General features: G+C 41.1%; 3 protein-coding genes across 10 annotated transcripts in view; 1 reads left to right on the forward strand and 2 right to left on the reverse strand.

Moving 5' to 3' along the window:
- Positions 1-1559: 1559 nt before the first annotated feature.
- Positions 1560-4499, reverse strand: LOC106818319. 2 transcript variants are annotated; one of them, XR_001395215.1, is made up of 3 exons: positions 4233-4499; positions 3188-3329; positions 1560-2343 (listed from the first exon to the last, which is right to left on the reverse strand). XR_001395215.1 is itself a non-coding variant. In XM_014823070.1 (3 exons), the coding sequence occupies exons 1-3, from the start codon at positions 4391-4393 to the stop codon at positions 2045-2047; spliced, it is 471 nt and encodes a 156-aa protein (XP_014678556.1). In that variant the 5' UTR covers positions 4394-4497; the 3' UTR covers positions 1560-2044. The 2 variants fall into 2 exon arrangements, 1 of the variants encoding a protein (XP_014678556.1); XM_014823070.1 differs by having other exon boundaries at positions 4364-4497.
- Positions 4500-6455: 1956 nt separating this feature from the next.
- Positions 6456-13476, reverse strand: LOC106820482 (ribonuclease Oy-like). 5 transcript variants are annotated; one of them, XM_014825065.1, is made up of 9 exons: positions 13319-13403; positions 12193-12314; positions 11326-11389; positions 10625-10759; positions 10023-10090; positions 9499-9612; positions 8648-8702; positions 8351-8422; positions 6456-7160 (listed from the first exon to the last, which is right to left on the reverse strand). In XM_014825065.1, exons 2-9 carry the CDS (start codon positions 12258-12260, stop codon positions 6825-6827), a joined length of 912 nt encoding a protein of 303 aa, XP_014680551.1. In that variant the 5' UTR covers positions 12261-12314; positions 13319-13403; the 3' UTR covers positions 6456-6824. The 5 variants fall into 5 exon arrangements, with proteins under 5 accessions (XP_014680551.1, XP_014680598.1, XP_014680645.1 ...); XM_014825112.1 differs by lacking the exon at positions 13319-13403 and adding an exon at positions 13261-13316; XM_014825159.1 differs by lacking the exon at positions 13319-13403 and adding an exon at positions 12913-12931.
- Positions 13477-13746: 270 nt separating this feature from the next.
- The window catches only part of LOC106820257 (cysteine-rich motor neuron 1 protein-like), a 79333-nt gene continuing 68169 nt past the window's right edge, over positions 13747-24910 (forward strand). For 2 of the 3 annotated variants that reach the window (XM_014824883.1, XM_014824940.1), the window contains exons 1-2: positions 13747-14334; positions 16407-16538. In XM_014824883.1, the coding sequence (XP_014680369.1) occupies positions 14031-14334; positions 16407-16538 (436 nt within the window). In that variant the 5' untranslated portion in view covers positions 13747-14030. Of the gene's footprint in view, positions 14335-16406; positions 16540-24910 lie in introns of all 3 variants that reach the window. The other variant, XM_014824812.1, reaches the window with a different exon arrangement.

Raw genomic sequence — 24910 nt, forward strand, 5'->3', positions numbered from 1 at the left:
TTCCCGGTTCCCAGAAAATTAAAATGGTCCAAAAAATGCGTCCGGAAAATCACTGTTCCCTCAGTCTAATTAAATACATGCGTGTGCATGTCCCTTGTATGTATATTTCACTTATATTGACATGGTCATCTAACAGCCAATACACGTCATGTTGTGTGACGTCACTAGACACTTCTTGCAGCCAAAGGCGCCCCCACGCCGCGCCTTTTAGAGTAGCAACGCATAAATATGAATATAGGGCAAATCATAGCATATCATATAGTATATATATATATATATATATATATATACTTGTGGAATTTTGTATACTGTATTGATATTTAGAATATAATTCCAATATATTATATATATATAATAAATATATATATAGCTTTTTAAATTATACATACATACTTATCATACATATGTAGGCCTACATATATGTGCGCGCGCGCGTGTGTGTGCGCGCGTGTATATATATATATACATACATATAAATTCATTTAGTTATGTATTATTTATTTATTTATACTCGCGCACGCACGCACTCACGCGGGAGCGTGTATGCCTACGCCGCAATGATGCAATCGCGCGCACGTGCACACACGCACTCACGCAGCCACGCACACACGCACTCACGCAGCCACGCACACAACATGCACTCGTGCGCGCACACGCACATGCACTCGCGCACGCACGCACACACGCACGCACGCACACACGCACACACACACACACACACACACATGCACACACGCGGCGCGCATAGCAGAGCGGGAAAGATGTTCCGCGTACTCCATTGATCAATTATCCCATCCTGGATCACAATTAGCACGATCAACGATAAGTAATTATTCCACATTTATGGCTCAGTGGAAGCACGACTGCAGTCGGTATCTCAGCTATGGTACATTGGGCTGCATACACTACGCCAGCGGCACTTCTGACGACGACATACATATAGGATTTTACTGTTGTTTGTATTACTTTGGACCTGTCTGGGGCGACGACTTGTACATAATAACGGCTTGTAAATGACGACTTTGGCGGGGGTTTATTCAAATGGATTTATCATTAGAAAAAATCGGGACTTTGACTTCCATGACGACTTCAGCGAATTGACGAGTTACACGATGGCGTTTTATGCGAGTTTTACTGTATCAGAAATATGGCTGGATCCTAGGAATGAAGGCTTGAAGGATGACATGTGTTGATCTCATGTTCCCCTGCACTTGTTTCTCTCAAAAGTAGTCTAGCTTATCATGAGTTGAACAACGAGTAGACTCAAAGAGTTCATATGACCATTGCGGCTCTATTCCTATCTCCGTTTTTAAATGAACATGCTTGTTAAAACGCGCGAACACAACATTATCATCATCATCATTAAATGTCGGCCTACTCGGTAACTATAGGTCTTAGTTTTGGTCACGTGTCTGAGGTTAGGACATCAACATTTATGATCTTCCATCTTATGTTAAGCCGTTTGTGTTTGTGCTGTTACTGAACTAAACTTTCTCTCCCAATCTTTGTACAAATGCAAACCACATGAAATGGTCTCAATCGTTTCCAAAACAAATGCCTCTGATTGCAACATTCGCTTTATTTTTAATTAAAACACTTATAACAAATTCGACATATACATATATTACCATGATATACAGATTGAATGATCTTTAATATCAAAAGCTTTTTACTGTCCCTGGTGGATCTAGGGGGCCATCAGTGTCATGGTCCCCTTGTCCCGGGACCTCCCTCTACTTCTCCGCCGTTTAGCAAAAAACAGTAAAACATGCTACTGGCTCCGGTCTGCCCCAGCTATCCTACAATCTATTATCCCCCCCCCCGCCCCCGACTCATTAGCATATTTGTGGATAAGCAAGTGTTTAATATCCTCATAAATCAAAAATCTATGAGAAAATGTGGAGTTATTTCAAGAGAATCATTATATCAGAATCAATAAGAATGACGGATACTGTTCATATATAACGGAGACCCATGCTCGCTCCGTAAATAACATTTCATTGCAATGCGATTACATAAAATTCCTGACAATGAAACATAGAGCTCAAGCATTCTGAAAACCAGGATTATAGGATGGTGGTTGCTTTCTTGCATCCTGTGCCGCATATGGGGGTGGTTGAGCGACACCAGGTGCAGGACTCCATTGGTATCCTGCTGGCGGTGGTTGAATGGTTCCATACACTGGCACGGTGTTAACATCGTGAGCTACAATATACTCCCGTGTGTAGTAATATCGTCGTCTGTAGCAGCATCCCATGCATACGCTCAGCAGCATGAATAACATGAATATCATCCCCCACGTCCACCACAATGAGTACCAGGTATACCAACAGCAACGTGTGCCTGAAAATAAACCATCATGATCGGATGACACACGATTATTCATCGACTAGTGTCTCCCGGTAGCAAAATACTCAAAATAATAACAAGCCCTATGTGTAAGAAGACTTGCAACTGATAACATCAAAACAATACATTGTAACAGTAGTTCGAAATTAGTAATTAGTGTGAAATCTACTTTTCTAATGATTCTGAACTAAACCAAGACAACTGCACTCTTGGCTTTGTATTTCTATTTCAAAAATATGTGGGAGCAACACATATATTATATATTTATATATGTACATACAGGCCCGTAGCCAGCTTTGTATTGGGGGGGGTTCGTTTTTCAATGTTGGCAATTTGCTCGGCAGGGGGTGTACAGGATTTGTACAGGTGGCGTGTCTAAACGTAACCAGAAGTTGCGCAGACGCGATTAGGGGGGGTCTGGTAGGGGCCCTCCCCAGAAACATTTTTTAAAATTACACCCCCTCCAGATGCGTTTTTTCTTTCGTGCGCGAGCAAGGTTGGTAGTCCGCGATCCCTGGAGAGCCCTGGTAACACGCCCTGCTGGGGCGCAACGCGGACATGGCGAGCGGAGCAAGTGCGAGACTCGAGCTGGGGAGGGGTGCGTGGAGGGGGGTTTCACTGTTCACGTCCCGCACAGATGGAGATTTTGCAATTATTACACTAAATAGAGCGACCTGGTGAAATTCTTGCAATTTAAAAAAAAAAAAATTTTTGCTTGGGGCCGGGGGAGGTTCGTTCGAAACCCCCGAACCCCCCCTGGCTACGGGCGGTTACATATATATATATGAAAAGACCAATTTATATATATTTTCGAGCTACATGACTTGGTTGAACATACCTCCATCACAGCAATAGGCTCCCACACCGTCGCATATGAATGGACCACATATAATTGCATTTGCAGTTTTGACATTACACACCAGAAAGGCGATGACAGTCAGAATAGACAACTGCCAGCGAGTGTACAAGTCCATGCTTGGCTATAACAAGAAAACACACAGTGCCATGGTGATTCAATAATAAACAGAGACATACAAACTACAACAACAGGTTATAAAACAATTAAGGGTTCAGACTCATTAGGTCACAGGGAAAGAGACACATTATTTTATTAATATGTCTCATTACCATACATTACCAGATAATGGTTATCACCCTGACCATGCTCTCCATCCTTGAACCACCTAACCTAACCCCATAATTAACAAGCACCAATGCCAATGGCTTTCTACCACAAGCAGTGACACAGACACTAACTGTGGCAGCAAGAGCGATATATGACAGAGATAAACCTAACTGGTAAGGCAACATAATTCTTCGATAGCACCTAGGCCCACACTACAAAAGCCTTCATTGATCTGGAGGCTATAATACTATAGTACTACGTACAGCAAGGGTCGCACCAGATATTGCCCGACACAGAATGACATCTTTAGCAGGAATTAATGCCTAGTATAATGGCTAATTTATAACTATTGATATACATTGTATCAGGAGTCAAGTACTATAGTATTACATTGTATCATTATTGTAATATATACTGTATGCATTGGATAGCTCATTCCTCATCCTGCCTATGTGTATCCTTAAAAGTAACTGAGACTAGCGAAACACCAAGGAATGATGAAGAGTGACTACAAATAGCATTTTTCATATAAGTCGATATTCCCCCACAAAGTTCATGATATTTTTTCCCAACGCGGGTACGCCTGACCATCCAGCTGTAGACCCCTGCCACATCCCTCCTCTGGCCCGACCCCCGATGTAAGGGGATACTACATAGCTACAGGCTACAGTATATCAAATTAATATACGTATAGTTTTGACACTAAGTACTAAAGTAGTAAGTAACGTTATATAGTCGCACTCGTAGGATAGCTTACCACTGTCGCTGCCAAAGGCAAAGGATGGTATATTCAACAATTGCCTTGGATATTACGAAACAGGCTATTATACGCCTTAAATTCCCTTACACGGTCATATACTGATATAGTGATAACTGCTACGTACGCACCCTTATTAGATCTCGTGATACAAAGTTCATACGCAGCAAATATGTACTGTATGTAAATATTATAGTATCAAAAGAAAACCAAAAATTGGTAGGATCCGTATCGCACACTTGTTGATGTATCGCAGCGCCGCCGCCGCACGGCGGAGCCTGCTCTCCCAACATGACATTGTGATCCTTGTCTTATTTTTAGCTCACCTTGACATCGTCAAACTGAGCACAGGCACTTGGACCGTTTCAATATTAATAAAATGATGGTTAATAAATACAACTTGTCAGTAGCCTACTACTACAGTACCAGCAATAGTCTTAATGTTTGATTTGACCTAATAACTTCACTTCAACACCGTTCAATACACCGCTGCAACACATAGCCCGCACGCCATTGTGCATGCACAAATACACAGTAGATAGGAGCTCCTATCTACCTATCTACTATCCTATCTACTGTGTATTTGTGCATGCACAATGGCGTGCGGGCTATGTGTTGCAGCGGTGTATTGAACGGTGTTGAAGTGAAGTTATTAGGTCAAATCAAACATTAAGACTATTGCTGGTACTGTAGTAGTAGGCTACTGACAAGTTGTATTTATTAACCATCATTTTATTATTGAAACGGTCCAAGTGCCTGTGAAACTGAGCCAGGTGTCGTTGTCCGTCGTACGTCCGTCCGTCCGTCAACATTTGGCTACGGTCAACGATAACTCAGGAACCGTTTGACCGACGTGTTTTAAATTCGGTATAGTTGTTACTGCTATGCTCCCATATTAAACGTCCTATTTTGGAGCACGCCACTCGACGTACTTTAGAGCCACGGCAATTTTTTGCCAAAAATGGGAATGGCCATTAGTCAGTTCAGGTTCAACGGATTTTGCTGATTTTTGGTATGTGTATGAATAAGGGCTAGAGGTTTTGATATTTAAATTTGTTTTATGCAAATTAGGTAGGGTTTGGCAATTATATAGCATTATATAGACACGCAGATAACGGTGTCACACTCGTCTGGTTCGTGTTACAAGATTTTATTGACAATATCTTTAGGCAAAATTCCTGCTATTAACATATTATCATTTAATATACTATTATGATTATACTATTATTATTATGATATAATGATTTATGCTAAGAAACATCAAAGCGGGTATAGCGCCATCTACCGTCACAAATTGTAATTCATTTTTGTTTATAAATTATTTATAATTTATATATATATAATATTATTTATTATTTTCACATAAAAAATTACACACATAATTATCAAGAGTATATAATGGGAGTTCTCCTATATATACTCTTCGTTTCTATAATGTACGTCGATGGTTGCTCAATTAAAACCGACTTCTTCTCACTCTCATTTGTGTGCTTTTTTGTGGTGAGCTAGAGTGTCATTGACACTTTCATTACGTTTTACTTTTTAATGTCAATTAGATGTTTCACTGCTGTATTCCATCTACGCTGTTTAACATAGATATATGCACCAACTATAAGACAACGCTATTAGGGGCATTATGGTTCATGATTTCTACATTATACATGTTTACAGCGCAAGCTGACACAGGAATCTGAGGATTCCCTGGAGGATAACAAGGAGAGCTGATCGACATGCAAATGGAACAGTAAGAAGACGAGCCAAATAAGGAGCATGGCGGATCTGAAATGAGAAGAGACAAAGAAGGGCGCAAAATGGTGAAGGGCACAGGATCGGGGAGAAGACCAACTGCTCTTCAAAAAGGAACATATGACCGGAAAATGAATTTTTTTCCATCTCTCCTCACCCATAACCAATTTAACCTCCGGCCACTCTGTTCCCCTATATGTACTACTCGTTTACTGGATCCTACTTTGGATAAACATTGCTTTCCGACGTATTTTCCTTAGTTTGGTGTTGTACATGTGCTCGATTGAAAGCACAACTTGTAAAAGGACCCAGTAGTGGCATCATCACCATTGCATGACACGTAAACAGTTGCACTTCAAAAGGTAGCAATTGCTACATGATAACTTGCTTTGTTTGAATATCGACTTGTGGGACTTTCCTAACCCAAAAAATTATTATTATATATAATTGAGACAAAATAATATAACAAGAAACCAATTCGATGATAAATTAGCACATACCAAATTTATTACAAATAAGCACCAAAAGAAAGTTACACTTCATTAGCATTTCAGCACCATTTTCAAAATGAGCCTGACAAAACGGCAAGTGCCGAGACAGTAAAGGCCATGATATTCACGAGTAATACAAATAGAACCAATGCTGACTGTAATTCTTATCATTTCTATTGCTGATATTAAATTCTTAATTAAGATCACTCATTGAGGAAGTCAGACATCGTGTGTATTTATTGCCTTACGAAAAGAATACAATCCAATATCTCACTTTTACCGAATAACACGTACTGCCGACAATACTCTGCGATAAAAGCCAATTTCAACATTATACATGATAACCATGCAAGAACTAAGAGTGAACAATTCGTAAATATGTAATACTTTCCTTTCCTGAACAAAACTCAGTATTACCAAACATATTTCCAATGCTTGTATCTCGAACATACCGACCACGTTTATTATAAACGTTATGTTGCATTACTTTCACATTCTTAATAAATTTCCTCGCATGATGCCAGTATTCTTTTACAGACCCAAGGACAGAGTTACTTAGAATAAGGTCTCCGATGTTATTAATTGACCTGTTCGCTGGCCAAATGCTGCTTTTTCCAACAGGGCAGTCAATGTAGGTAAGGTTCTTGTCCAGGCAAATCTCTATGCTGTACAGATGATTCAGTTTTGTGTGCTACAAAGATATGGGAAAAACGTTAAGATTATTGGCTTACTGAGTTATAAATTTTTTTTTAATATTATTGTCTCAGGAAGCAACTACATATATTTCTGTTAATATTACTACTACAACCCATTTCTCATTCAAATAAGAAACTTGGTAAATGTAATTAAAGGGATCCTTTACTCTAGGTTCTAGGGTTATTTGCAGTTAATTTAGGTTAAATGGTTCAATCACCATTAGAAATATTTAAAAAATGTTTTAAAACTAACGACTACAGTTTGTAGTAGCGCCACTCAAAGCGCACGATCTGAAAAGTTGCGCAAAACGACTTTTCAGCCAAGGGCTACAGACCGAGGGTGTTATTTATTAATTTAAAAGCAAAAGGATTGTAATATCTTATAAACGACATATAGTTTCAGTTATATTATGGATAAATTTGTCCGAAAATAAACATAGTTCGGTTAAATAGCATTTAGGTATAAATATAATTGCACCTTTGTGATTAGCCCTCGGTCTGTAACGTGCAAAATATATTGAGAAATGCGCAACTTTTTCAGGGTGGCAGCACGGTCGCGGGTGTCAATGGCGCCGTTCAAATTTCGTAGCGTTGATGTACGCTAACATTAATTATAACAATTATATTAGGTATCTTGTAACAAGTACGTCTGGGTATAGACGATTTGTTATACAGTAAGTACAGTTGTATGCAGTAAAATCCTGGAGTCTAGTATCCCTTTAAATTTCGGTGATCGTTATATTAAATTCAGGCTGTATACTCTCTTCTAGTGAACTAGAAATCTATAACTTGCTATGGAGAAATGAGTGGAAGACCAGATATTACATTCTGCATCATGGCGAACACCCAGCTAGCCAGATGGCAATATATGGAGGAACACAAAATTCTATCTTGAAATACTGTATAATTACAGAATGCTCCTCATTCACTAACGCAGATACCCACGTGAAAATCCCTCCTATCTACATGATAAAATATTTGTGAACAAATTTTTTAAGCATCAAGGTTTCAGAATGTGTAATCGTGTTGTCCCATCTTTACAGTGCATTGATCACATACGCTGCCTTTTAATAGCGAGTCAGACGCATAATCATTAAATTTGTTTTTGTAACATATAACAGTAGATGTGGAGTATATTAATCCTTTTTATGCTTTACATCATTAACTATATATATATAAGATATACCTTTTCCCAAGCACACAGTATATTGCCTGATGTTCCCAGTCCTTTTCTGATAGCACTTTCAATGTCTGAAAGCTATAAGATAACTGAATTGTAGCACGTTAGTATGTAATACTAATATGTATATAATTGTACTGAATACAGCACTATATTCTATATTAGCTTTTAGCACAAAAATTGTAAAACAGTAAATTATGTATATTAGGTCTGTGCCTATTTCAACACGAGCTTTTGGTATGCATGCACACACAATGGTAACAGACGTTTTATAAATAATTACATATCAAACATCAGGATTACCTCATACTGGATTGAACTATCTTTTGTTGGGACAATGCCACCAGCAGCAAGGACACTGAAATGTTTAGCACGCATTTCCCATATATATATATATAGAGAGAGAGAAAGAGAGAAAGAGAGAGAAAGGAGAGAGGAGAGAGAGAGAGAGAGAGAGAGAGAGAGAGAGAGAGAGAGAGAGAGAGAGAGAGCGAGAGAGAGTTATAGTGTTGTAGGCTCTTGCCTCTGAACACTCAAGTAAACACGTCTGTTTCTGTTTATCACACAGGCTCAAAGACCCCGTATGTTTTATTCCCACCGTCACGTGTAGCATATACAACAGTGTCATAGATCACGTGTTCGTAAACGAATACAAAAAGTAAAGCATAACATACTAACTACACTACAAGAGTGAGAAAGAGAGAGCGAGAGAGCGAGAGAGCGAGAGAGAGAGAAAGAGAGAAAGAGAGAAAGAGAGAAAGAGAGAAAGAGAGAGAGACAGAGAGAGAGAGAGAGAGAGAGAGAGAGAGAGAGAGAGAGAGAGAGAGAGAGAGAGAGAGAGAGAGAGAGAGAGAGAGAGAGAGAGAGAGAGAGAGAGAGAGAGAGAGAGAGAGAGAGAGAGAGAGAGAGAGAGAGAGAGAGAGAGAGAGAAATAAATATACTCAACAGTGAAAACAAGTGAAAATCTCAACACTCGAAATTATCAATTAACATAGTGCATTATTGACATTATTAACAATTCCTAACATGAGGGTTGCAAATAACAAAATAAACAATTTGAGATTAAGACATTTTATCGTAAAAAACAACTATTATTAAAGTAATAGTAAAGTTTTGGTAAATGTCAAGCTTAATAACTAAAACTAGATACTTACCTTTCTAAGGATGTATCTTTATTGAGCTTCAACCCTGTTGTGAAGTAGTTAAGTTCTCCCCGAAGTGAGGGAAGAGACGCAGCACATGTCCCATGCTTTATCCACTCATGATTCCTGCAGAACACAGACATTGAACCGTAACAGCACCAAATTGCAATTATTATTATGAAAATCAAAATATCAGAGTTGCGGTTGAACAAAAGATACCTCGTGCAAATTAAGGCAACTAAGTTTGCTAATCCAATAACAAGGTATATTTCTCTGGATCTTTACTCTAAAAATTATGTTGCATGGGCTACAGCCCAATGATAAACTAATATCAGTCAGCACATTCGGTAAATTAGTAAGAATGGAATTTAGTATTCTATATCATGTCTAGTGTGAGTAGAATGGAACTGTTTATTTACTTCCTGTCTGCATCTAAAACACAACAATGTACTTAACCCTACTATCCTCCATTGTACACAAGGTCATCTCTGCTAAAACAAATAGCCATTCAAACCATAGTTTGTTTATAATCTTACCACAGGTTAGTTTCAGGTTTCTCCGTTTCATATGATGGCCACCGTACCAGCAAGTCACTCTCAATTGTCTAAAACAGTAAACACAGCCATACAAAATTAAGTACAATGGCCCGTGTAATTATCATAGGAGCATTCACCAGCTGAACACAGTAGAGCCTCCAAATAAGCAAGTGACATATCAGGTGTATGATGACAAAGTATTTCTGTAGTTTTACGAGCTTGTCTCTAATGCCCGGCGCACACGTCAGTTATTTTACTCAAGTAAAATGACGCATGAGTCATTTTACTCACGTGTGCGGCGGATTTTCGTTGAGTAATTTGACGCATGCGTCATTTTACTCACGTGTGCGGCGGATTTTCGTTGAGTAATTTGACGCGTGCGTCATTATACTGACGTGTGCGGCGGATTTTCGTTGAGTAATTTGACGCATGCGTCATTTTACTCACGTGTGCGGCGGATTTTCGTTGAGTAATTTGACTCATGCGTCATTTTACTTGAGAAAAATAAGTCACGTGTGCGCCGGGCATAACACAGGAAATATTTTAAAAAACCTCCTAGTCTCAGCATGATATCCAATAAGGACTCAAATATTAGGTAATACCTTCAATAGGCTGACATTAAAAGGCCACGAATCATTACAATATCCTGGACCAATTGTTCCGGTGTGTGTTGGCCAAAGTCCATGAACTGTCCATGATTTGGTCTTTTCTGGAATCTTGCATGGAACACCTGTACTCTTAAATTAAGTCAAGGAAATTAAAGTCAAATTCGAGACTCAAGCTTTTTTTCAATAAAACTACTCTCAGCTTGACAGAACAGTATTCATTGCAGCTTACATTATGGTAAGAGCTAATAATACCTATTAATAATATAATAAATATACCTATAGGTATTATTAGCTCTTGATTATGGTAAAATTCTCATATTGTTAAATGTACATTTTTTGAATGGATAGATATAAACGAAGCACAATTATACAGGCATTTTCGCCCCGATTCTGTTAGTGGACAACATCAGTTATACATATAAAAGGCCTGTGTTTTAAATTAATGTGATATCACAGCAACCAGCAGGGCTGGTTGTTAGAAAAGAACACATGCACAATGCTACGTCGTTCTCACCACGTAGTGAGAATCAAGAAGGCAACTTGTGGATAGTGTAAACTATAGAAGAACATGTACAGACACCATCGAGGTATATGATGCTACACCTGCAATTCTGGTCGAAATACATGGCAAAGGTTGATCATGCACCTAAAATTGTTATATACAGAATGTACAAATCCAAGGATATAATACTTACATTAAGGTGGATACAATCGCTGGTTGGCCAAAACTGGGCATACGTTAGGTAGTCCCATTCTGGTCTAGAAAAACAAAACAATAGTTTAGAACTATAAGCTCTGCAGTGCTTTATGTGCATGAGCAAATGCTATAATGATAATTTTTGGTAGAAATTGCCCACATAAAATCTAACATACAAACTGCTGCTAGTTATACAAAATTAAATAAGTTAACCCACAGAAAATTGTCAAATAAGAGAAGCCATGTATTACAATACCTGTGCCCAGTTAAACCATATAGCTAACTAATGCAGCTTTATACTAGCTGTGTACAGGGGCGTAAATCCGTACCGAGGAGTGGGGGAGATGATCGGCGATAGCCGGGAGCGAAATTAACCTTGGCTGCCGCAGGCAGGTCCGCGTGCCGTAGGAATGGCAGTGCTAGGGGAGTCTGGGGCATGCCCCCCCAAGAAAATTTTGAAATATTTAAGCCATTTTCCTGCAATCTGAGGCATACTGTGGGCCATATTCTCATGTCTGATGACACTATCTCAACCCTACAAGTTAGGATTCAAAACACTTTTCATGACTTTTCAGAGAGCATACAGTTAGGTTACTATAGTAGTAATACATGTATTAAAACACAGGTAAGAATTGCAATCTCACAATTTCACGTGTTTTTGTATGTTTGCAACCATACTTTTTAGCTATTCTTTTTTTTCTCTTTTTTTTTGAATCTCAGGGAAGGATATTTGTACAGGCCATCCCCCCCTCCTTTAAGAGCCGGGATTTACGCCCCGGCTGTGTACTACAAAATATGTACATTGTGTGCTGTATCAGTGTATGTATAAAAGGTATAGATCTATAATATCCACACTACTATTTACATAGGAGAAGACGTTTCTGTGTACGAAAGAAACACAAGCATAAGCGGGATGTGTAGAAAGAGGTTCATCTTGTGCTTGCAAAGCTGTAGTACGTGTCCAACTTTGCAATTATTATTGTAAACCTGAAAAATTCAATCAGAATATAACAACAATTAAATAAATTATGATGCTAGGAGTACTCGATGGTGATTTTCCAGAAATCCCACAGAAAGGCTTATTCCTTAAAATCGACAAAAACTAGTCATAGATAGTATATACATCTACCATCATAGACTTCACTTGTTGACACCAAACAAACTTGTGAGTGTGCGTGCCTTTTGCTGACTCAGTCACTCACTTTTGTTTTGGTGTTTGCTGTACACATCAAAATCGTCACTGTATGATTGATTTTCTTGCGGTTAGTTATTTTGACATTACAACTACAAGTTCTCTTGGCGTAGCATTCGGCGTTGAATAAAGTCAGTTGTGATCAAAATATGTTAAATAATAATGCACTAACTAGCGCAGATGGGGTCGTTGTCGTATCAGGTACTACAGATATGTACCCGAGGTAGTTTTAGGTTGTTTAGTATTGTTTATATTTTTATATGAGGTATATGTTTAGGGTTAGGGTTAGGGTTAGGGTTAGGGTTAGGGTTAGGGTACACTTCTGTAGTACAAGTCTGGTACACTTTGTGTATATATATATGTCAGGAGTAGATAATATAAATAGGTAAGCACTTATTTCCATCCCTCGAACAGCCCTAGGTCGCTTCCGGTCTGCAGCCGCAGGTCCCACCGCGAATTTTTTTTTCACAACAGTTTTTTTCCTAACCTAACCCTAACCTAACCCTAAACGCCTAACGCGCCGCGGCGGTGGGACATGCACATCGGAAACGACCTAGGGCGGTTTGAGGGATGGAAATAAGTTCTTACCAATAATACTAATAGGCAATATTAATCGGGAACCCTATTATCTACTCCTGATATATGTACCTCGGGTACATATCTGTAGTACCTGATACGACAACGACCCATTCAGCCTAACTAGCTATCGTCTACTTATGTACTAATTTAATAAGTACTAACTAATAAGAACAGAAACCGCTTTAACCACTAACAACGTCACAGCAACACCTAAACTTACAAAACTCCTTTGCGTTTCCAGCTACGTTGCGCCACTCGGCTGGAGCGAGTGAAACGAAAACTACACATAGACGGCTCACTAGCCGAATCCAAAGTCCATTGACTCGTGCTGCATGAACTCACCACTCGTTCAATGTTTGGGATTCCAACGATATGGAGTCCGTCTACAAATGCAGTAAAACCACCTGCGGCATAGATTACAGGTGCAGTGGAAATACACCAATTTTTAAAACGAGTGGCTATCAGTACAGTATAGATAAGTCAACTGGATTATCCTAGTTGATGTATAACTTCAAAAACAACAACAATTTATTTGATATGTGCTCTATTTATTCGGTGTCCGTGTCGCAGGCGTGATTATCACATGCCGAGCAAGTTTTAGTCAAGTAAATAATGACCACTAGGCGGCGCGACGTACGCACAACTCAGCGCGTAAACAGCACGAGAAGCCGCGACGCTTGTGTTGTCTGCATCGATTGCTCCGTTCATATAACCCGGTTAGGAAAATGTGACACCACTTCGATGTAAACTCGTCGGTGAAGTGAGCCGTTCTCCACAGGATGTCAAAAAATACCTTCAGAGTCAGAAACGGACTTTGATCAGCATTGCCGTCGTCAGATGAGCGCCGCTCGACACGCACACACGCTGGAATTTCGAAACTATCAGTATCAGATCGAAATAAGCAGGCTAGCTGGTACACGCCTGTCAGTGGCATGGCAAGAGAATGCATCCTCTTCTTCCTCTTGTGCCTCTTCTCAGTGACTGGGGTTAGTTGCCTCACGTGTAAAAAGTGCATCACGGAAGAATGCGTTCCCTCAGTTAACTGTACGGGTGGTACTGTCAGGGATCCGTGTAAGTGTTGTATGGAATGCGCCAAAGTCGAAGGAGAATCCTGTGGTGGGCTTCACGGAACACTTGGAGAATGTGACAAGGGTCTCTCATGTAACCGAGAGGTTAAGCACGGCGAGGCCGTTTCGGACGTGGACAGTAAGGATGGCATTTGTCACCTAGAACAAAGTAAGTGACATATTATACAAATGCTCGATAATGTACGTTTATTACTATAGAATATGGATTTGTAAGTTAATTACTGTCGACATTAGGCGTTAGTTCTGTAACACCTACCTCGATCCGCACGGGTGCATGTGCAAGCCGCGGCAAAGTAGCGCGAGCTAGGGTTAGGGTTAGTTTCAGTAATGGGAAAAACCCCAATGGAGTCGCGTCCTGCGGACACCGGGGAATGCCCCTAAAGATATGCCAAGCTTATATTTTGTAGGTTGTTGTTGATGTGTGCATCGCAGATATAGGAATAGAAGTGTGCTCACCCGTATGATTATGAGGGCGTCACTTTATAGCACCACTACAGTCTACATAATTGATTGGGTGTCTTATAAATTCATAACATAACTAACCACGAAGTATGCGTTGGGAGGAAAAGGTCGTGTTGTGTTTTATACAACATAATTTTATACAGATAAGCATGATCTAGCTTTAATTTGCCCCCGTAAAAGAAATTGTAGCTATAGTTACGTGACTCACGGAAGTGAGAAGAACAGTTTCAATGTGAGGATCAATAATGTGCTTTCAAAGTTCGAAAAAGAGTAAGTGGTATAGGTACGCACACGGTCAGTGACTTACTTGTGTTTATAGAAGAATGAACTTTAACCCAGCTGCGCATATCGTATCGATTCGAATGCATACTGTCAGATGCAATGTAAGGTATCTTGGCAGTTATTGTCAGCACCGTGTTAAGTCTGACTGCCGATCTTACTTTGTAAATGTCCCCATTATCTTGTGTGTTTACTAGTGCACACGATGGCATATGGTACTATATATGCATGCATGCTCGTCAGCTGTATATTGGTATTAATTGTATGTGCGCTGTATACAAAAATGTATATAGTTCAGGACAGCTGATATGGGACACAATGCGTGCGCGCAATGTTCTATGTTATACACTTAGAACTTCAGCTGTGTAAATAACAGCTAATAAAAAGATTGCTTGCTTAGAAATCCTCACGCAGTTTCTGAATGTATGTTACGAACGCATATATAGTATCTGCATGATCACAATGCGGGGTTTTCTGTATATGTAAATAGAAGTGATACAAGTAGGGGAAACATCTTCGTAGAGTCTTTCCTAGATGAATCGAGAGACGTGACCGTACCTGAGCGGCAGTGGTCTCGCAGAAGGTTGACCCAGTTTTCATGCTGTACCACTACATTGTACCCGGTAGCTTGCTATTATAGTCCGAGAAGTAGTATAATATGTATTTGCTAGGGTTAATAGCATGGTAGCACGCCGGGTGAGTAGACAGATATAGCCTATGTGCAAGTCGACTCGATTACTAAATGCATGATCAGTTTCTAGGTGTCCTAATATGTTCAACAAACTGAGGGAGAAATCATTGCAGGTCTGTCTTTTCCTGCGCGCACGTACTTAGTATAAACGCCATTACAATCAAAATGTGCATATTACTAATGTGGTGTAATACTAATAGTAATAATATTTATATAATTATTTTTTATTTAACTTTGATCGTGTGCTGGAGTATTAACTCGCCTTCTCTTCAAATCTCATGCTGGCAGGAGCTGAGGACAACTAATCTATCGATTATAGAACTCTGAGTTATTTAGCCATATATAATTAATATATATTATATATGATTAATAGCTCGCAGCACCCTGAATGCTCTTAGTGCTTGTGATGTGCGTGTGTAAAGGTAAACGTCCTCTGCACTAAACCAAGCATACATTCAATATGAGAGTTATTGTAATATTCCATATATCCCATCGACAGCTGAGTATATAGTATGACAGTATATAGTATGAGGTTTGGCAGGGCTACACGAATTCACCATCACTTTGTGTACACGTTAGCATTTGTCACTTACAGAAATTATGGTTTTTTTTTACATGATTTTGCGTTTTACAGATTTGCATAATGCAAGGATTGGATATACAGAATTGAAGGAATTTTTTTATTAGATTCATACTAATATACAATCTTAGACTTAGGTTAATTCTTCACTACGAAAAATTCGAGTGGTTAATGCAATACAATATATGCTTTGTTTCTTCACTTACAGGTGGGTCATGCTTTGGATGTAACATCAAGAATGATGAACGGTGCTATTGTGCCAATACTGGATGTTCAGAAAACAACCCTGTGGCCTTTAAATACAAAGACTACAATTCATGCAAGCTAGCCCTGGAAGAAGGTAGGCGCATCTGTTTGAGACAGACATATATATATATATATATATTATCTGCAAAACTCTAAAACACTGTAATTAAAAAAACTCTTGCATAATAGAGAATTTCTTAGATGGGCATTTTTTGTTGTGAGTGTTTTTTGCATGTAGTTAGTTGTAATGGATATACGATAGGTATTTAAAACATGTATGAAAACATACAAACAGGTAGTTGGAGGACCAGAAAACAGTCGTACCTCAGCATTTACTGCCAAGTTGGTAACCAGCATGAACGGTTTGAACGGTTCAGCAACGGTCATGAACGGGTTAGATCGTACAAATGCTTCTAAGCATGCGGATTTGACATGTGTGCTCACCTGCCTATAGATGAATCATGAATGTCTTCAGAGATTGTGTCATATTTTTGCTATGTAGTCAAAAGACAAGCTGTCCTGTCCTTTTCTAAATAGAATCACCCATTTTTGGCAAATAGAAAAAAAATCGAGTGATTATAGAAGCCTGTTGGTAGTGTTTTGCCTTGTGGTGGCAATTTAACGAGTGACGTGTTAGTAGATGAATCGATGCCGCTTCAAAACTGACTCTTCGAATAGAAATCTCTGCATGGGTTTGTAGAAAAAGTAGGAGGAAATAGATTATGGGTCGATCGTCTATAATAGGGTCAAACGTTTAGAGCAAGTAAAGGTTCGAATCCTAAGAAAATTAATGGATGGTACACTTTTTTCAAGTACGTGCCTTACCTACCTGGTTTTATGTGATGAGAAGGTTTAAGCTTTTTACACTAGTTACACGTTGTTACGAGGCTAAATTTAATCAAGTAATGTATTTTAAATGTATTTGAAGTCTTTAGGACTAGATAAAGTTGTTAAACTTTTTCTCTGGTTAAAGTTGGAAATGTCGAAGAGTGTAAGCAGTTAGGTGCACGCGTGTTCGCGCGTGTGTGCGTGTGCGTGCGCGTGTGTGTATGTGTGTGCGTATGTGTGTTTGTGTGTGTGTATGCGTGCGTATGGAGTGTGTGTGCGCATGCCTGCGTGCGTGTGTGTGTGTGTGCATTCGAGTGTGCGCGTGCGTGCGTGTTTGTGCGTTTATACGTGCGTGATTGCGCACATAGCGTCGATGTGGTGGTGGTTGCTATAGATACGGTAACGTAGCCTTGATAGATCCCTGTTCTGTCGGTGATACGTAATATACCGCGTGTATGGTTCCCGCAGTGCCCACGCTATTCACCTAACATCGCGAGCTGATTTTACACGCCGATGACGTTTTTCACAAATGCCTTTTTATTAGTTTGCAATCATGCCGCGAACAGGAATGAGCGCTGTCTCATCTCACCAGGTGTCGGTTATGGCATGATGCGCAAATTCCGCGCATATTTCCGCAGAGTGCCGAGGGAGGATCTACGTGCGTCCTCCTCTCTTTAGCTGATGATTTACCTGTGATGTGTTTGTGTTGTGCGAGCTCGCCATTGTACGTGTAGGTAAAAGTCACTGCCGTTTAATTATGATTTTGCTGCGGGCTTAACCAGGTAGCCTACAGTGTTATGACTCCGGTTGGGGTTTCGCATTCTTGTTTTTGTGGACAGACTTTTTTTCGGTGCTACGGCTCTTAGCCTGCCTAGCCTTAGGCTGTGCAACAGACAGCCCTGCCACAGGTTCACAAATCTTGGCCGAAGCTGTCACGCTGCAAATATATTTCTTTTGGTGACCGCACCGATAGTGGGAATTAAGTCTGTCTCGTCCCACCAAACTGTCATTACGAGCACGTAACTGGTAGAGTTGACAGAATGAAGCGACACGTCTGTTTAAAAAAAAACACCGCGGATTCCCTTTGTAATAGTTTACGTTTATAATTTCTTTTCCTCGGGGCGAAGAAAAAAATCGACTTCTACATGCGTCGCCGTGTGTGCACTTGTTACCGTTTTCGGGGCTGCAATTACTCACGGATACCTGCTTTCATGTACATGGCGGCTGTCACACGCGACGTTGTACGTATGCACTGGGTAGGAGCGTCTGCCCAGCTACCTATAGCCATTATTATGTTCGGACCGTACGATTGGATAATAACTATCCAATTGAAAGGGATCAGATTTGCGCCGGTGCGCTCGTAATAAGCCATGTCAGTTCCGGTTACGCGTTATCCTGCAGCTTGCTCGCATAGTTCGAGATATAGTACGCATAGTACCTCGCATAGTACCTCTGCAGCTTGCTGACGCATAGTTCGAGAGGTAGGCGAAGGCAGTGTGTTAGCCAGAGTCCCGTCTACCCGTCTTTTGGACGGCCCATTATTGGATGAGACGGATGAAATTTGATAGAGACGGCATGAGGGCGGCCCTGCATGAAAATAAAATCGTCGCTTTTCCCCTAGGGCGCTTCGCGCCCGCAGCATCCTCGCTTCGCTCAGATGGTGAGACTCCCTGATTTTTGTTGTCCTGGCTAACACCCTGGGCGAAGGTAATAGTCGAGATGCTGATGATGATGACGACGCAGTCGTGTTTTGTCATCTTGGTGTCCCGTAGCCGATAGTGGATTGTCACCTACACGCGACATTCCTCACGCGTTCGCCGCGCGATGTTCTCCTCGCACTAGCGACCTGGCTCCGCCATAAACCCATTCCGAATCGATTCATTCACTAAACACACGCGAAGGGCATTTTTGGGAGCCGTTTGAAGGGTTCCCGCGGGCGCAATAGATCATAGATTGTCCTCCTCCTCAAACAGACCACTCTCTCTTTATGATGATCAACCATAGTTAGTAGCACCGCGATGCGCATGCGCGCGTGTGCTCATATATTTATACTAAATGACGCGCAGACACTTGCTCGCTGCATAAATAATTATCCAGCGTTCATCGCGAGGCGACGGGAAGTAAAATTTGCTCGCGGTAAAAAGATTGCCGAAGCGTGTTCTCAGTCGATGTCGGCAGACAGACGACTCGCATTGTCATTTCATGTAAGGTTCATTACCCCACATGATGAGCCTGGCTGAGAGCACATGTACTAGATGAGACTCGATGCCTTGCGTTTAATTTTAACCGGGGACTGTCATTGATGCGTAGAGTGGAAGGCTATACATTATGATGCTTCAGCGACGAATTTCTTCTTTTCACAGAACGCGGCGGTGGTGACGCACCTTACTGTACATGCGCGGTAGCGCTTTGCGATGCATGTACACAGTGCATGGTTGGGTGGCTGTACATTCAAGCATGTATGTACATATGTACAGTTGTGAGCGATGTAATATGATAATAATGGAGAAAAAACCTGGAGCACAGCCTCGGTACACCCCCGGTATCCGTGCGCAGACATGTCTTGGTTTTAGATGCGCGTATTCAACGTACGAGAGCGATAGAGTGAGGGGGAGATAGAGATCGAGAGAGAGAGCGAGGGAGAGAAGAGAGAACGAGGCAGAGAGAGAGAGAGAGAGAGAGAGAGAGAGAGAGACCGAGAGAGACGGGGGAGATAGATAAATAGATAGATAGATAGATAGATAGATAGATAGATAGATAGATAGATAGATAGATAGATAGATAGATAACTAGATAGCTAGCTATATAGATTAGATAGATAGATAGATAGATAGATAGATAGATAGATAGATAGATAGATAGATAGATAGATAGATAGATAGATAGATAGATAGATAGATAGATAGATAGATAGATAGAATAGATTAGATAGATAGATAGATAGATAGAGAGAGAGAGAGGAGAGAGAGAGAGAGAGAGAGAGAGAGAGAGAGAGAGAGAGAAAGGAAAATAGAAAGAGAGAGAGGGAGAAAGAACGAGAGAGCGAGCAAGCGAGGGAGAGAGAGAGAGAGAGAGAGAGAGAGAGAGAGAGAGAGAGAGAGAGAGATCGATAGATAGAGAAACAAAGAGAGAGAGAGAAATAAATAAATAAAGAGAGAGAGAGATAGGAGTGAGCGTGAGAGAGAGGGGGAGGAGAGAACGAGAGAGAGAGAAGAGAGAGAGAGAGAGAGAGAGAGAGAGAGAGAGAGAGAGAGAGAGAGAGAAAGAGAGAGTGAGAAAGAGAGAGAGCGAGAGAGCGAGAGAGAGAGAGAGCGAGAAGAGAGAGTGAGAGAGAGAGAGAGAGAGGAGAGAGAGAGAGAGAGAGAAGAAGAGAGAGAGAGAGAGAGAGAGAGAGAGAGAGAGAGAGAGAGAGAGAGAGAGAGAGAAGAGAGAGAGAGAGAGAGAGAGATCGATAGATAGAGAAAGAAAGAAAGCGAGAGAAAAAGAAAGAGAGAGAGAGAGAGAGAGAGAGACCCCTCAAAAGGCAAGTCCACGGGCAATCAAGGCCACTTGCTGTGCTGGCGGCTCGCGGAGCCCGCCTATTTTCGGCGCTTAGAGGATACAGGTGTGAGCCAACAATACTTGTAATGCACAGGTATAACACAGGTTTAAACCATACAGGTGCGGGTTTGCCACGGAGTATTCCGCGCAGCTCGTTGGTGTTAGTAATCTGGCTAACAAGCTCTAGGCACTTATCGTAGAAACCACGGGGAGGGGGGCAGTGGTTCTTGGATGGTCTGACCGTGTACGGATTTCTACACGTGATTTGCCAACTGGCCCAATACTGTTTGCAAAACGTGTCAAGAATTGTGCGTAGAGTTGTTTATACTCGTTGTTTAAAAACGTTCCTAGAATAGCGAGCATAGCGTCGATTCAGGAGGGTCTCTTCCCGTAGTTATACGACCAGTTGCTGTCCAACCATTTTCTGTCAACCTTATAATGAAGAGCATGCTAACCTTTCAGGTAGTGGTGCAGCAAGCGATAACTTATACAGGATAGACATGAGACATGTTAGTGTTGTTAGCAGTCCCATAAAGCTGTCGGCAATAAAACAATTGACATGCTACCTGGCTACCTATGACCAATGACCAGGCTACCTCGTGACGGATGCGCCCGTATACTATCTATACTATGGGGACCGATATTAAACTTTTAAATTCTAAAATGTACCGAAGGGGTCAAAGTCTATTTACAGACCATGTGGTTTGTTTATCTCGGACAAACACCGCCATCAAGCAAACATTATTGCTATATTATAGCTAGGGCAAATAAGGAAACCTCCACGTAATCTCAGGCAGCGATGCAATCGGTATGGATTTTGACCGTGAATCCTCCGGGAAAGGTCACAAATAAACAATTTTGCTGGACCGACGAATGTACTTGATTAGCTGTTCTTGCCTTTTGCTTTTATCCCGCGACCCCTGACGTCGCCTTGCAAATAATTCCCGGAGTATTTGCGGTGTGTGTTAGAGAAAAGAATGCGATAAATTCTATTCCGAATCGGTTTGTGCAGCATCTCCGAAAGAATGCCTGAAAGCCATTCGGGCCTAATGTACATATTTGGTGAAACGTCTCAAAGCAATCTAGTCGATCTTTAGCCTGTCACTCACTGACTTTTTTTTGCGTGGCGCTGCGACGCGAGTTATACCTTTGTTCGATGAGCGCCAGATCTCCTTGTGTATAACAATGTCTACGATCGCTCGGAAATCGTGGCAGTTAGGAAAACAACGCTAGAGTCGTAGAGCGAGATGGACGCGCATGTGTAGCTTACTAGCTTTTTCAGGAGTGTATAGTGTACGTCTGTATTATACACTTTTGGATTTACCAATGATTTGTCCAGTTAACGCTCTGTGCTCATGCAGCCCCCATACCACAAACGATGAGAGTGTTTCAACGCAATTTCAACCAGGGGAAACTGAAATTCCGCGATCGGAGACGCTGTTGCGCTTCGATTCGATATCGTGGTTAAATAGATTGATCCGATAACCGGGTGGTAAATTCACATCCGTTTGAATATAAACGTACACTGCAAACTTTTGGATACCTTGTGCCAGTGTAGTAGATGTATGGCGAGCAGCAAAGGACATATTTTGAGGAGCGGTTATAACTGAACAGAGCAGGGCGAGCGTAGCAGTTTAGGGTCAGATGATGAGTGCAGAAACAATCAATTGAAGGCCCACAAAGTCTAGTATAGAGAGCATGTCCGCGCTATCGTTGTGTTTGCCAGTGGGTCAATGGACATCACGCCTACGTCCAACAAGGTTTCCTTGCACCGTTCCTTGCACCCCTCTCACCCGTCACCCGTCGAAAACCAGTTAGGTAGACGATTATATAGAGTGCGAGTTGTTGTATTTCCAGAGTATATTCTATTCACATAGTAGTGATCCACCCGTGTGCGCTTTTAATGCTTCTATTTTTATATACTCTCCTTTTTATAGAGGCTCTCAAAACCCGTTTATAATGACACGATGTAGGTTTCATTACTAAGGATAATGAAATTGGAGGTTCGGCATACCACGTATTAAACTGCAACGCAGTGCGCATAACTGTGAGTTTGCATAGACGATATGCTCCAATCACGTTATGGAAATTTCGTCTCTACTATATTTGGCTGTGAGGCATACAACAGGCATGCATACAACATGCGGGCACACACACAGTGCAGCCGCGTTTGTTACATAGTAAGGTGTCATCGAGAGTGAGAGTTATTGACCAGTCTGTGGGCCACGCTTGGACCGGCTTTGGCTCTGTGGACTCAGCAGGTCAGAAGGTTAAAAGCATTTGTAGTTCGCAAAGCAAACAGGGCATCGGGTGCATGCGCGATATTATATGTGGCTCGGAGAGAGCATTCTTGTAATACATTGCCAATACGTGTACGTACTACCAGGAGTTAATAAAGACAAAATTTGTCTTTATTAAATTTGTCTTAATTTGTCTTTATTAACTCCTGGTACTACGTATACGCCGGTGCAATACTGCACATCACTGTATTGCTATCTCTGTTCAATGAATGAATGTTCACAAAACAGACAATTACACGTGCAAGATTGCAGCGTCATATATAAACAAAATAGTAATGATATCGCCAGTGGTGGTCCGCGACGGACCATTGAGATAGCGTGGGAGGGTACATCTTAAAAATAAAGATGGAGACAATTTAGGAGAGCAATATGCTATAATTTTTGGTATATAAAATATCCCAACTCACAACCTCGGCGATACAAAGCAGATACTATAACCTTGATATTATATGCGCTTATATATATATTAACCATTAACCGTCAACCATTAGGGAAGGAAACATGTGTGTTCATATGTTGCTTATTAGGCCCACCTGGTTGATGTCAAAAACCAGTAGCCCATTTGTTGCTACTAGGCATTTAACGCGTATATGTGTGCGCTACTATCCTAATTATTATTTGTAAATGTATTTTATATCTCTGCTGCATATTGTGTACGAAGATTACAATTTCAAGCAATTTTTAGTGTTCCGTCTTAGTTCTTATGGTCAGATTACTGTGCCCCAACACACTAACACACTAACATGCCAACACACCAACACACTAACACACCAACATGCCAACACACCTTATCTTATCTTCTGGCGACGTTATTGGAGAGGGAGAAATACCTTTTTAAGGTTCGAAGACAGCCTACTACCTACTGTGAAAAAATGCAGGTGTGGCAAGAATGCTAGTAAGGGACACCAGGCGGCCAGGGGCCCGTTGTCAGAAACATGTAAATTGTTATGATTATATCGTACGTTTAAAATGTCATAACTCTTGAATGACACTTTACTTCAAGAGTTCTGACATTTAGACTAATGATGTGCTAACTACTTATGTATATGATATGATATGATGCTTCTGACAACTGCCCCTATGATGCTTAGAAGCACGCATGCTGGTACTACGAACAAATATTCAGTGATTGGAGAACTAGCAGGTTGATGCAGGGGAAAGATGCAGGCGAACTTAATGCATAATTAATACATCGTTAATTGTTGCGGTGGGTCAAATGCAGAAGAGTGTGTTATCCTATCCGATTTTACTGTACTGTCGCTGCGTCGTAGTAAATTAGTGATATATTGTAAGGTTTCGTAGGCGATAGGAACGATGGAGCATAATACTGGTTGCAGAACCAAGTGGTGACACGTTATGAGTTTTGGTTTAGCCCCAATGGGGGTCTCGTCTGTTTATTTATTTCAGCTGGTTAGTAAGTATAAACATTCCTCTTTGCCGACTGTAATGCGCTCGCCATGTTGAAACACCCCCGTGATTGTCTTAGCGGTCGCAATACGGATCCCTCTCCTACGGATATTCCTATAAGAAATTACCACAGTCGTAATGTCTTGTATTACACACACACACGCGCGCGCGCACGCACGCACGCACGCACGCACGTACGCACGCACACACGCACACACATACACACGCGCACGCACGCACGCACGCACGCACGCATGCACGCACGCACCGCAGACCTCCGCGCCTACATATCGTTGCCAGCTCTCGAGGCACTCATAATCATACATAGAGGTTAGGTATGCAAAGCATCGGAACGCACAAGGTGTGGTGCATGCCTGGCCCCAGCAAGCAC

This window comes from Priapulus caudatus, unplaced genomic scaffold, assembly GCF_000485595.1.
Source record: "Priapulus caudatus unplaced genomic scaffold, Priapulus_caudatus-5.0.1 Scaffold2, whole genome shotgun sequence".
Classification (NCBI taxonomy): domain Eukaryota; kingdom Metazoa; phylum Priapulida; class Priapulimorpha; order Priapulimorphida; family Priapulidae; genus Priapulus; species Priapulus caudatus.